The sequence below is a fragment of the Mastomys coucha genome, unplaced genomic scaffold, assembly GCF_008632895.1.
Source record: "Mastomys coucha isolate ucsf_1 unplaced genomic scaffold, UCSF_Mcou_1 pScaffold3, whole genome shotgun sequence".
Classification (NCBI taxonomy): domain Eukaryota; kingdom Metazoa; phylum Chordata; class Mammalia; order Rodentia; family Muridae; genus Mastomys; species Mastomys coucha.
Window position 1 is genome coordinate 45,121,180 of NW_022196909.1, and position 14,482 is coordinate 45,135,661.

Consider the following 14,482-nt stretch of genomic DNA (forward strand, 5'->3'; position numbering starts at 1 on the left):
AGGACCCCAAGATACGGTGAGATCTCACCTCTGGACCCGCATCCTTTTTGGGTACCAAATCTTTTCTTCTGTTTTCTGCAAGTGCAGGTGCAGGCTGACAGGGTGGTGTTCCCAGCAACTCCCTGGGGGCCCTATTGCCCCAAATGGGAACATTAAATTACCTAGCAAGAGGATGGTGGGACAGAGGGGAGGTAAATGTTTGCTCTTCTTGATGAGGAAGGGAAAGGCAAATGAATGGAAGAGACAGCTCTTAATTCTCAAAGTGCAGCGTTCTAGTGGTGCCTCTTGCGGCTCAGTGTGGCCACGTCCTGCTGCTGCAGAGCCTCCAAGTGATTTATTCATCTGCCTCCTTGCCTGTGATTTCCTTCATTCAGCCTTCCAATATCCATCACTGAAAAGCCTGCTTCTGTATGGGAGTTCACCCTGGTGGCTTGCCTGGAATACGTTTTGAAGGATTAGTGCACATGGCATGGGGACTAGCCCCTATGCCCAGCACATGCTGCTGAATATTCATGCCGGCACCTGGAAGGGTTACCTCTAAAATGGTGGCTCTTTCAAAATACATTCCGAAGAGGGGAGGGTTTCCTCTTGTCTTAGAGTGAGAGGGCAGAGTTGGAGACTGAAGAGGACCAGGCCCTCCCTTGCCAGCCCTCGCCTGCACTCTGGCTCTGCACAGATCCCTGTAGGCGGCTCTAGAGGGGAAAGGCCTGTTCATTTAGCCTTTGGTCCTGAAACCCGTACCAGTTTCGTTTAATTATAGCTGTTGAGTAGTTAGAAAAGGTAAAATTGTGAGTGTCCATCTGAAAAGGTTTGGATTCAAACTTGTGATCCCAGCTTTGAAGACGTGGATCAAGAGAACTGTTCCGAGTGACCAGTGATCAAAAGAATCCTATTGAAAAGCTTAATTAGCTATTTTTCCTCTAGCCATTGCAAGAAAGAAATCGCATAAAATGTTGCTTATTTTCTGGCTTCTTGCCATTCTTCAAAAGATTAATCACACAGCAACATATTAAATTGATTAATTATCTTTTGTTTATAAGAACTTACAGTTAGTTCGGATTTTCACCTTTGTGTGCTGTGGGGAAGATGTTGCTATTATTGTTCTCATTAATGTCTCTATTTTAACGATAAGCCATGGACCACATGGGGAGTTGTGATTTATCACATCTCAGCCTTGGAACAGAGCAAACTACCTTTTCTTTAAGACCTTCCATCATGCCGGGCAGTGGTGGCGCACACCTTTTAATCCCAGCACTTGGGAGGCAGAGGCAGGTGGATTTCTGAGTTCGAGGCCAGCCTGGTCTACAGAGTGAGTTCCAGAACAGCCAGGGCTACACAGAGAAACCCTGTCTGGGGGCAGGGGTCGGGGAAAGACCTCCCATCGTATCTAAGCGTTCTTATGACTTACTGCTTTGGTCTTGTGTTTCTGAGGGTGGTTTTCTGTGAACTTCACAAAAGAAATTCAGAAAGCAGATATGTGGGGAGGAAGTTTTAAGACAAGTAGATATGAGAGCTAGTCAGCCAGACTTTGATTATATAGGACCTAGGAGGGTTGGTACTGGCTACAGGAGGTGTGGGCAGGAAGGTTCAGTGGGCAAGGTGGCAGTGAGAGATGTTAAAGTCACTCAGCAAGTGCCCTGGACTTTGTAGACGGGCGCCTGTGGAGGAAAGGATGCTTCACAGCTGGGGCAGAGGTGGGAACCCAGATCTGACTCAGGTAAAGAGGTCAAGCTGGTAAGAAAGACAAAGAGACATGGGAAAATAGTTCTGGCTGAGTTAAGAGAGACCAGAAACAAGATTTGCTGAGGGCAAAAATAGAGAAAGGACATGATTGAGTAGGAAGGGTTTTGCCTTATACTTCATCTCTGCTAGTGTTCTCTTGCCTGTGACACTGAGTCAAGCATTTGTTTGGCTCTTCCATTCTCCCTCGCACCAGGTTGAGAGAATTACACAGATCTGCCTATAGCAAAATTGTGAGTTCCCCCGCCAGACACACGTTCCTGTGAACACTTGACCCAAGGGAGTAGAAAGGAGCTATGGCGCTTATTAAATTTCTGTTTGGCTCTATCTCTTGGTGCTTTGTGTAGGCTATGTGCATGCAGTAGCATCTATGTGCATGCAGTAGCATGCCGTGGGAGGAGGACCAGAATGAAGAGATGGAGCAGTGGAGTGGGCTGGGCTGCAGCTCAGCTGGTGGAGCACTTACAGTGAGTGGAAGGCCCTAGCTAGGTTCAGTGCAGGATTGACAAAAGAGAGGAGGGGAGGGACGGTGGGAGGAGGATTGTTAGTTAGTGAGGTTTTGTGAGAAATTATCTGTAATCCACTCTCTTCCCCCACTCTCTGTAGTCTTAAGTATAAGCCAGGAGATGAGCTAGTGGGGACTGTCCGGCTCTTCCTTAGGGAGCATCCATCCCTTGGCTGTTGTTATGCAGGGATGTGGAACTGGGCGGGTTTGTTCCTCCCCACACAGGTTGGATGGAGGCTGTGGTGGACCATAGTATCTTATAGGACTCATGTATTGAAGACTGAAGAAATCAAACACTTAGCTTATAAACTAAGCCCCTAACACTTAGCTTCTAGCCCAGTGAGTCCGGAGCTCTGTGTCAGATAGGTTGGTCTTACCCTCCCAATACCTTCCTGGACTCCATAGGAGGAGGCAGACGGCACAAATGCACATTGCCTCTAGCTCTTAGAATGTACTGAGTCTTCTCAAGTCCCAGTGACACATGATCCTTTCCCCAACTAATGAAGCTTTAAGTGAGCTGGCTAAAACTCTAGGAAGCACCCGGGCTCAGCCTCCTGCTGATCCTCGTCTGTGCCCGCTGGGAGCCCAAGGCACAGAGTGGCCCGTGGCCATCCACATTCGTCCACATTGGGAAGAAGCTGATAATGCCAAATTTAAATATCAGGAAAGATCTGTAAAAGCTGCCTACCTGCGTGATGTGTCCGTGCCCAAAAGGTCTTCAGCAACATGGCACTTGACCTTGTCCAGCAGTCCTGATGTGTTTGGTGCCACCCTCTTGCTTAAGGAAGGGTCTGTATTGTAAAAGAGTCACCTGCAAAATACAAAAATGAGCTTTTCTTCAAAAATAACTGTGTAGTACGAAATCTAGATTGTAAGACTGGGCCGAAACTTATGTGTGAAATAAAAAGCAAAGGTTTGTCAAGTGACTGAGTAAAGGTAGCTGGGCCACTGTTTAGCCTGTGTGAGAGTTAACCAGTGACTTAGACAAAGAGGTTTGTGCTGAGATGTAGGAAGTGCTCTGATTATAAATTGTTACTTTTCCCTCTGTGTGATAATGCATGCACAGTTTGGAGTGGGTGTGGCCTGCGTGAACGTGAGCGCTGCTTAGTGACTCATTGCATATCCCACAATCTGAACTGTTAGATGTCGAGCCCCTGGGAGTAAACAGGGCGCTCCTGGTTACCATCCGGCCTCGAAGTCAAAGCTTACTATCTCCAAGCAGGAGAATCCTGGTCCCAGTCAGCTGCTAAGGTGGCGTGTCCTGTCTTGTCCCCCATAGGCCTGTTCTCCACTTGCAGTGCCCTGGATTATGCTGTGACTCTCTTATTGACATTTGTCCTTATACGATGGCCTCCACGGGTGTCATTTGACCACCTCCCTTTATTTATTTCCTCTTGGGGCATCAGTGCATACACACAGCAACTACAGACAGACAGCCATCAAGATCCTGAGCGAGAACTCGTGCTCTGTGTCTGCTGTTGTCTGAATAGGAAACACCCTCAAAGACCAGCCCGTGGAAGGCTTGGTGCCCATGACACCCAGGATGCTTTTCAGAGATGAGGAACCTTTTAGAAGTGAGGCCTAGTGGAAGAGTCAGGTGATCTGCAGAATGCCTTAGAAGGAAAGCTGGAACCCTGGCCTTTCCCAGCTCTCCCTGTCAGCCGCCTGGCCATAAGTGGTTTCAGTCACTGCACTCTGTCTCACCATAGACCCAGAAGTAATGGGCTGACAGCCAGGTACTGAACCGTCAAAAACGGCTGTGGCCAGGTATGGTGGCTCATACCTTTAATCCTAACACTTGGGAGCAGAGGCACGCAGATCTCTGTGAGTTCGAGGCCAGCCTGGTCTACATGGAGAGATCAAGGTGAGACCCTATTTGAAAACAAAACAGCAAAACCTGTGTACCAAAGGAAAGCTTGTCCTCTTTAAAGCTTACGATCTCAAGCATTTTGTCACGGTGATGGGGACCTGACAGACAAGGTATCCTAGCTTTGAGAGATTAAGCAGCGTCCCACAGGACGTGGGGGCCTGCGTGGCTTCTGCCTAGCAGACTTGCTAAGAATGCCTTCCTTCTGGTGAGCAGCTTGCAGTACCCTCCGGATGCTGGAAGAGCAGTGTTCCCTCTGCCCTGGGACGCTGTATTCTTTGAGGCCCTGCCACTGTGGCCACAGCTCCTCCGTGTTCTTGTTTCCGGGATCTTCAGGGCAGCATCTGTCCTCTGGACACTCATTGCTGAGGGTCTCATTTTGGACTTGCGGGCCTGCAGCAGCTCTGCTCAGCTGGACGCTGCTCCTAACCTGGGATGAAGCACACTGTCAAACGCCATGGCAGGCAACAAGGAACCCTTTCCTTTGTGGGAAACTCCCTGTTTGTCACTCTGGAGCAACATCAGGCGGCTGCCCCGGCTGTCTGCCCCTGTTGACCACAGGAGTCAGGAAGGGGCTCTCGCATTGTGTCTCTCTTTGCACCAGAACAGTGAGAACTAGATTCTTCAATGAGGAGAAAACCCCTTAGATCTCCGCCTGGTTGCAGCATCTGATCTTTTTCCAGATCTCTGTTCCAGCTTCAGTCTACCCCTCAGCCCAGAAGTGCACAGCACTTCCCTAGCCTGCACCTTGTCCTCCTTTGTCACTCTGGTCAAGCTCCCGAGCCCCCCTGCTGGTTGATTTTGAAGTGTGCTTGGTAATTAGTCAGTGCACAGTCCTGTCCCTGTGGCACCCCCCTCACTGAGCCTGTCCCCACCCCTCATCTTGTCATCTCACACCTCAGTCCAGCCCACCTCTTCTGAAGCAGGAAGACCTTGCTCCAGTGTGCTCTTAGCTTAAGCCGGATTGGTTCCAAGTGACAGAAGCCAAAGAAAGATGGTCTAAGCCATAAAAGGGGGCTTCCTTGTGAAGGGCCAATTTCTCATGAACCCTGGTGGCACATGGTGGGACTGAATGTGTCAGGAGCAGCCCCATTAGGTCTCACTGGGTCCTGCCTCTGCTTCTCACAACCATGGCTTCTTCCTTCCTGGTCCTCTGATGCAAGAAGACCACCCTGGAATGTCTGCCTCCTCATTATCATCTAAGGGAGTAGGGCCAATTAAGGCAGATTCTTACTGCACCCTCTGGTTTTGAGGAATGACGTGTGATTGGCTCAGCATGGGCCTGTACAGTCATCCAAGCCCTCCAGGGCATAGGCAGAGGGCCATCAGCTGTGAGACTGAGAGACCCCCAGGAGCCCAGCCAAAGCAGACATTGAAGGTCACAGGGCTGAGCTTGGGGGTAAGTAGGTTCAGAGATTTACCTAAAGGTGCTTGGTGCCTGGTAAAGAATTTTTGGAACTGTTTAATGCTAGACACCTATTTCTGAGGAACTTAAAGGTTCTCTAAGAATACTATTTATACATTTCTGAGGTTATGAATGTCTTTGACTGAGTGTTTATAAATGGATTCTATAAGGTATTACGTTGCTAATAGCCTGGTTGTTGATCTTGGCTGTTTTTCCCCAAATGAGGAAGCTCTTAGCAACAGCAGCAGTGTGCTGTGTCTCCATGTCTTCCAGGGAGGCTGCCACAGACACTAGGCAATTAGAAACAGGCAAGCAGACCCTTGCTCCTGTCTGAAGGCACAGGTTCCGTGGAGAAGCTGTTGATCTCTCCTGTTAGGTTTCAGCCATTGTTCACAGTCTGGCATGGAATTAATCCCTTAAGAAAGGGATAAAAAAAATTGCCATTCAGCACAACATAGTTTGTCATCGCATGCATAATGCAGACTTTCCAATTAGAATGCTACAGTTTGGAAACTTTCTTCACACTGATGAGAGAGCAATTATTTTAAGAAGAGAAAACGGAGTCCACTGGGTTTGCCTCCAGTCACTCCTAACTCAGGCCACAAAGACAAGAGTTTTGAAATCATATTCACTATCGAATTTTGTATCAAAAGAGCAGCAAGGAGAGCAATTAGTTGCTGTAAACTGAGCCCCGGGTAATCAATGGTATGCAGCCAGGCAGAGCATTTATGGAAGATGTAAGCAGAATCACATCTGTTAATCAATTTTATAAAAAGCCAGCACCTCGCCACTTTTAGGGAGACTCCACTGTAAGAATAAGGGGAGATGGAGGAGCCAGCCTGTAATGTCACCAGGCGTTCATGAGGTGCTCATTAGGTGATGAGGTCTGTGGCAGTCATGCACAGGCCTGATCTGCATCGCTGAATCTCTGGTGGGAGAAAGTCAGCCTCTTTGAAAATGGCTCCTGATACTGGGTTGGAGGAGGGAGGGGTATGTTTAAGGAGCTCATCTTCTTTAAGGTCACGAGGAGTGTCTGTGCTGGGCGATCACACTCTGCAAACATTCCCAGCCAGATTACAAGCCAGAAATGTCTCTATGCTGTCAGTGCAAATACCTAGGAAGAGACTTCGCAGGCAGACAAAGAAGTGCAGGCAGTGTGGGGCGGTCCGCTGTGCCTAATGAGAGCCCGGTTCTGGCCTGGAGAAAGGAAGGAGCCTGCCCAGGGTTTGCTTGTAGGGTTGAAACTGAACCTGCTTTCTCAGTAGAATCAACAAAAGGACTGATTCCTGATGAGGCCTAAATTCCAAGCGAGTATGCATCCTGGTACTTCAATTTGGATACCTATAAAAACTCCACGGGTAGGAGTCAGAGCCCTACACTTGATAACCCGCCATCCATCAGTGTCCCTTCCACTCAAGAGTCACCGTGACCCTGCATTCCCCAGGGACTCTTAATAGACGAATAGGAAGGCAATGTCTCAACCAGTGTGTGCTCTTGGCTGCAATTCAGGACAGAAAAAATTTAGGCTAGGAAAAATTACTAAGGTAAAGATCGATGGACTAGGATAATAAAAATTAATATCTTTAGCATGCCAAGTATGATAGGCAGTGAATTAATATCCTTCAGATGGAGAGGACACTTTGTAAGTCATTAGCAATAGGATAAATATAGAAAACACACAAAATGTTCAAGTTTGATGATAAGTTTAAAAAAAAAAAAAAAACCTTGCAAATTGATGAAATGTGTTTTGTCCCTAACATAGCTAGGGCGTGTCTAAGTGCGGGTATTGGTAAGAAGCACAGAAAACAGTGCTGGCTAAGAAGCCGCTGGCAGTTTAATCTATTACAGATTTTTTGGTTGAAGGTGAGAGGAGAGGTCTACAGCTATTCTATAATACACACCACAACCTCCAAAGGAGAACTTTTTTTGTACAAACTTTCAAGAGAAGTAGTGGATTTTAAAAGAAGAAGTATATCCCAGAGATTTTCATGTGCAAATGCTTAAGAAAAGTAGTAGGTTTAGCTAATGTTTATTGAAGAATTTTCCTGACAGTGAACTATTACTGAGGCCCTGTGTGTTGAGCACTAAGAGACTGTTTAAACTGTGGGCACTGAGAAAGAGATGCTGTGAAGTCAGGGCCTGTGATATAGATGATTCAAGCCATGGAGCTGGCTCTGTAGCCCAGGCTGTCCCCAAACTCAGATCCTCCTGCCTCTGCCTCCCAAAGTGTTGGAATTAAAGGTGTGTATCGCCACTAATTAGTTTCTGATACTTCAGTCTCTCCAAGATCCTCTGGGAACATTCACAGTACTCATAATTGCATAACCGTACTTTTTCCTTACCGTGTATCCTCACGGTAGGCTCTTATGAAACATCTGGTTAGGTTCTGTCCCACAGAGACCAAGTGTTTTCATTTGGGTTTTCTATAAGACATTTGCTCATGTTTATCTGGAAGGATAGTGTTACCATTGTAACACTCTGGTTCTCCATTAATAATCCAGAATCCCAATGAGAGCGGGGTATTGTGGTACACACCTTTAGTCCCAGCACTTGGGAGGCAGAGGCAGGCGGATTTCTGAGTTCAAGGCCAGCCTGAACTCAGGTCTACAGAGTGAGTTCCAGGACAGCCAGGGCTACACAGAGAAACCCTGTCTCAAAAAACAAAACAAACAAAACAAAGCAAACAGAAGACCAGAATTCTACTGAGGATTATCTAGAGAATCCTGTTACTAGAGCTATGAAATGAAGAATTAATTTGCTTGATGTTTCCCATATCTGTATTAGCAAGTGACTGTTACTTGATAGCAAGCAGAACATAGAACTGAAGCTGAGAATTGCAAGGAAAGGAGCTAGGTCATGGGCACAGGCCTGTCGTCCAAGCTGCTCTAAGGCCTGAAAGGCAGGAGATCAAGCAATTTAAGGACTACCTAGGCTACAGAGTGGAAGTTCAAGGCCAGCTTTGGCAACTTAGACTCTACCTCAAAAGGAAAAATCTGAGGGCTGTGATCACAGCTCACTGGTGGAGCACTTGCCTACCCCAGGTGAAAGACTGAGAAGCAAGCACGGCAGCGCTGATTCTCAGCTCCTTCCACAGACACAAAACAACTGTGCGAGGGACTTCATTGACTGAAACACAGAATTGGCTATTACAGAGTGAGGGTTACAGCGGAGGTACAGTTCAGATGCATAAACTAGGAATAACAGGAGTACGAGGCAGGGAGATTGCAGACCTGGGTTTAGATTGGGATACCAGGCTGCAGTTCTGCATCATTCATACACTGATAATGAGCTTAGATAAGGTCCTCGGAGCTGCAAGGCTCGCATCTGCCATTTATATAACTCGAGAGGAGCAGTTGTGCTTGCTGAGAGGGTATTTCGGTGTATAGCAGAGCAGACTGTGCGGAGAGAGCCCTTGACTGTGGGCCCTAATCCACATGAGCATTAAAGCAGTGTTGGCTGTCATGGTCATCACTGCTGCGGCTGTGTTTGCCCTCTGACATCTGCCGAGCGCTGACCAAGCTCTGGGGAGAGAGAAACCATTTAGACCAGGTGGTTGGTGCTGGTGCACACCTTTAGTTCCACACTGGGGAGGCAGAGGCAGGCGGCCTGGTCTACATAGAGGGTTCCAGGACAGTGAGAGCTACACAGAGAAGCCCTGTTTTGGGAGTGGGGGAGGGGAAGAAAGAGAGAGAGAGAGAGAGAGAGAGAGAGAGAGAGAGAGAGAGAGAGAGAGAGAGAGAGAGAGAGAGAGAAGGAAAGAAGGAAAGAAGAAAACCCATTTAGACATGGGCAGTGCCTTCCATGTGCTCACTGTTGTGGCTGACTGGAAGCACATGCATGTGAGTTCCTGTTACACGGTGTGACGTTGCACATACTCTGTTTAGGCAATGATGGCTGAGATAGTGGGAATCAGTGATCTATCTCCTCTGAGGCATGGCCAGTTGCCAAGCACAGAACCATATTATAGGCTCAGATTCTGGTTTTAACTGCAAGCCACACATGGAGCGCACACACATCTTTTGTGCATAGCTTGATGAATACGTCCAGGCTCCCGTAGCCATGCAACTTCCACTGAGATAAAACTAGCATGGCTCTGGCCTTCTAGAAGCTGCCTCATCCTGCTTCCCAGTCAATACCGTCCTTAGAAGGAACTGCTATTCTGCTTTGAAGTTGGAGTAAGTGGACTCATATAGTCATTAAAGTTCTCACCAGAGCAGGAAAGGGGCTCCAAGCACGACCAAGATAGTAAGTTCCCAGATAATGAGTGTTTTCCAGTGCAGTTGGCCCTCACACAGCTGGGGTTCACATAGTTGAACATTTGCATAAAAGGACACAATATTTTTGGTCAATTCCTTTAAAAATACAGAGCAAAACTATTCACGTGGCATTTACTTTTATTGGGTATTATGAGGCACGTAGGATAATTGGAATTTTGCAGGAGGCCGAGTGGAACATTTAACAGTCCTGCAGGCACTGCACTCAAGAGACTGAAGCAGGAGGACTGTGGGCTCACTGACCTAGCCTACCCAGACCTGGTCTGTGGAGAATGTGCATGCACACACATAGGCATGTCTGTATACGGGTGTATTTGTGTATACTTGTGAGTTTATATTCACACGTCAGAGGTATATGAATATATATAAAATGACTGTGCATAGATTTTGTAATATATAAAATATATATAGTGTCATGTTACTGAGGACTTGAGTAGCCACAGCCTAGTCTCTTACAGATGCTAAGGGACAGCTGTATCCACACAGCAGGTAATCTTACCAGAGTTATGTGGGAACCTGGTAAGAATGAGAGGAAACATAAAACACGGGAAGTGCACGTTAGCATCCGTCAGAAGCACTGATCGCCAGAGCAAGTGTTTCTCGGATCTTACCCTCAGCTAGCCCAGATGCTACAGCAAAAGCTGGAGAACCTGCAAAGATGACACAGGACAGACATACTCCCTCCTAAGCCAGTCTGAACTGGGCTTCTAAGGGGACAGAGGCTCGTGGGATCAGGTGGTTAGTGGAGCCGACTTCCAAAGAGGGACCCACAGCCCGAGCCAGCCCTTCCTTCTCTTCATGTCCTCCTTGGGATTCTCTCTCCTTCTGCAGTCCTGGATGCCAGGTGGGGCACAGCAGGTAGGGAAGAGCTAATGCAGGCCCCATGACAGGATAGGAAGACAACAATGCCAGGGGCTGGAGAGATGGCTCAGCGGTTAAGAGCCCTGACTGCTCTTCCAAAGGTCCTGAGTGCAAATCCCAGCAACCACATGGTGGCTCACAACCATCCATAACGAGATCTGACGCCCTCTTCTAGGGAGTCTGAAGACAGCTACACTGTACTTACATATAACAATAAATAAATCTTAAAAAAAAAAAAAGACAACAACACTGTGTCCTCTCTCTCTCAGGTTATTACTCTGGGACTGCGATGATCGAAGCTACAGCTACTACGTTGAGGTTTCCACCAACCAGCAGCAGTGGACCATGGTGGCCGACAGAACAAAAGTGTCCTGCAAGTAAGTAGCCCCTGCACTGCCAGGGCAGCCTCTGTGAGCGCAGAGGCCCCGGGAAGATTCCTGCAGGGGTGAAGGGCATCCCCAGGAATGAGCCTTTGTTTCAGTTTTGACTACCAAGCATTTAAATGAGCATTTACTTGATGTGCACAAATAGGTTTTACCTGTGAACTGAACTTGAAAATGACTGACATAACTCAAAACAGACGTGAGAGACTCCCTGTGCAGTCCTCCTCTGAGCTCCAAGCTCCTCACTGCCTTCTTAGGAATCCTAACTTTGTCAGAGTTTTACATGCGTGGTCACTGTAGAGCTCTGTCTTCTCATCATGTCACCCAGAACCTAGACCCAGGAAGCCGCGATGCGCCCTCGGCTCTTAGCCGCCTTTGGCACCGGGTCTCTGAGTGAGCTCACCTGGCTGTGGGGACACCCGTGAAGAAGGATCCTGGGGTTCTGGCCATGATGCCTGGAAAGAGCTCAGGGCCTGTGGGGAGAGTTTGCTCTGGGAGAAAAAGCAAAGCAAAGCTGAGACTTTGTCTTTAAAAATCAAACTCGGATTCTGTTAGTCAGGTCTCCACCCCGTGACACAAAACTGAGAAATGACTTACACAGAAGAAGGCTTTGGGGCTCATGTTTCTGAGGTTGTGCCTGTGGTCATGATCTTCCCAAGTGACTCTGAGGAGCCAGAAGAAAGGAGCTGCCGGAGCCTCAGTATTGGCTTCCAGGTCATACCTCTGATTCCTGCCTCCACTTCCATTGCCAGCACAGGCTGATGACCAGACAAGCCTTCACACGCGGGCCTTAGAGGGCAGGTTACACCCAAACTCTGATATCTTCCTGTACTCTAAATTCACCCTTAGGAAGTGTGTAACCGTGCTCTTTAGTACATTCACAGAACCGTGCAACCATTATTCTCTGATGTTCAGCCACATTTGTATTACCCCCTCCTGAAAACAAACCCATTTCCCTTCATCTGCTCCATTTACTTTGTCTCTGCATCTGCAGAGGATGGGAAGCCAACGTAAAGGGAACCGTAAGACATGACCTTCTGTTCTCCGTGTCCTCGCCTATGCTCCGCTTCATCCTGCTTGGATCTGTTATACATGAGGATTTTCTTTTTGTCTGGGTGGATAATATTCCAGTGTGTGACCTCACTTTCTCTCATTGTTCATCCTGGCAGCTATTGAATGGTTTCTTTTCTTTAACTTTCGTAATTAAGGCTGCTCTGCATGGTTCTGTGCAGGAGAGTGTGTGAACATACTGTTTAAGTGTTCTTGGGTGGATCCCTGGGGTAAAATTGCCACATCATATTTTTTTTAAAGATTTATTCATTTTTAATTATATGAGTTCACTGTCGCTCTCTTCAGACACACAAGAAGAGGGCATCAGATCCCATTATGGATGGTTGTGAGCCATGTGGTTGCTGGGAATTGAATTCAGGACCTTGGGAAGAGCAGTCAGTGCTCTTAACTGCTGAGCCATCTCTCCTGCCCCATGCATCATATTTCTTAATGGCGTTAATGACATTGTACTTGGCTCTGTTCAATACCATCAGCTACTGTTGGAGTAACTGCATTGAGCTTTTTGAAGGACAGCGCAGCTGCTCTGCATAGCCTTGAACAGCATGTGAGAGATCAGTTCCCTGTCCTCGACGGCCTTGTTGTCATTATCTCTGGGCCACAGTCATTGAAGTGGGTGCCACTGAGGCTTTGATTGGCATTGGCCTGTGGCTCGTGCACTAAGCATCTTCTCGCATGCTTGTTCGGCTGTAATTTCTGTTCTCATGTCTGTTCTTTGGTTGGTTGGTTGCCAGGATTCCCCATCTGCTAGGCACTTGCTCTCACTGAGCTATGCTCCTGCTCCATGATTTCTTAATGGCATGGACAATGTGTCTGACTCAGTGTTCAGTACCATCAGCTCTACTGTTAGAGTGGCCATCACACAGCATGTTTCACGGAGCTGTTCACACGGCTCTACCATATAAGTTTCAGTGTTTAACTGGCTTCATGTAATAATGTAACAGTCCACATGGGTGCCCCTGCTTGTCAAGCGGACCCTCCTTGTGGGTTCATCATGGTTTGGGGGCTCGTTGGCATCTTCTGCCTCTAGCAAATACTGGTCACGGAGGCAGAATGAGAAACTTAGAGCTGGTTCTAAGAATCCCAGGCTTGTATAGTGGGCCGTCCTTCCACTCACATGCCACTGGGGACAAAACAGCCTGTCCACACGAGTGTGATGAGACCACCCCTTGTCAGGGAACATGAGTCCCGTGAGCACCTTGGCTACAGCGTAGGAAAACGAGCTATTACCTGCTGACTAGTATTCCGGTGCTTTCATATATTGTGTCTCGTTGTCTGGATGCAGAGTGCTTTGTGGGATATGGCCCTTGTCTTATAAAGGAGGAAGTCGCCTGGAGGGAAGAGGCGCCTTTCCACAGAGCAGGGGCCGAGCTTTAATGACATAGATCCCACTTTACAGATCCCTGTGTTACTGAAGAACACCAAACCACCTGTGTGGAGAGTCAGGGGAACAGGGTGGTTGCTTTGTTCCTAATCTGCTGGCACCCTTTACAAACAGTAGTGTGCCTCGAGGCCCAAGATCCACTGCCCCAACCCTTTCTCCAGAGCTAGACTGGATCCCCACAGCTCACCATCTTTGCCAGTTTGTCTTTTATTTATTTTATGTATATGAGTGTTCTATCTACATGTATACCTGCATGCCAGAATTGGGCATCAGATCCCATGACAGATGGTTGTGAGCCACCATGTGGTTGCTGGGATTTGAACTCAGGACCTCTGGAAGAGCAGTCCGAGCTCTTAACCGCTGAACCATCTCTCCAGCCCCATCCGTGGCATCCTTGACAGTCCTCTCTGTCATTTTTTATGTTTCTGTACAGTGCTCCATCCGGGGAGCCCCACAAGCCTTCAGCAAGAGCACACCCACCGTACACAGAAGCCTGGCCCAGTGCTTTGTATTGAGCTCACTAGGGGTCTGTGCGGAGGAACTCCTCTGCAGAGCCTCTCAGTGCCTTTGCTTGGCCATCAGCATCCTATTGGTTTGTTTCCATTCATTGATGGACTTCAATAATCAACAAGCTTTCAACTTCGATTATAACACACAGGTTCTCCAGTAGTGGTTTACATATCAATGCACTGTGAACTTTTGACGTATCAGAGCAAACAAGAAGGGAAAAGGAAGGCAAGATTCTGTTGACTCTTAGGACCAGTGGGAACCAACAGTTGGGATTTTACGTGTATAGACATAATTGCAGTTCGCTGTACCTCCGCCGTCTATGTAGTCACTCTGGTACTTCAGAGCAGATGTTGAGAGAAGGTCCTGCATGTAGAAGTGCAGCCTCCTGTTAGGAGAGGCAGCGCGGAAGGCGGAGTTGGCTGCATGGGGGTGAAGAAGGCTCTTTCCTATTGGGGACAGTCCGGCTTTGGTATTGGCAGTTTTGT

At 47.8% G+C, this 14,482-nt stretch overlaps 1 protein-coding gene across 3 annotated transcripts in view; it reads left to right on the plus strand.

The window, feature by feature from the left end:
- The window catches only part of Btbd9 (BTB domain containing 9), a 364,895-nt gene that overhangs the window by 297,074 nt on the left and 53,339 nt on the right, over nt 1–14,482 (plus strand). For all 3 annotated transcript variants that reach the window (XR_004112166.1, XM_031346710.1, XM_031346712.1), the window contains exon 9: nt 10,922–11,029. Coding sequence is in view for 2 of the 3 variants with exons in the window: in XM_031346710.1 (XP_031202570.1) it covers nt 10,922–11,029 (108 nt within the window). In the remaining variant the exon portion in view is untranslated. The remainder of the gene's footprint in view (nt 1–10,921; nt 11,030–14,482) is intronic.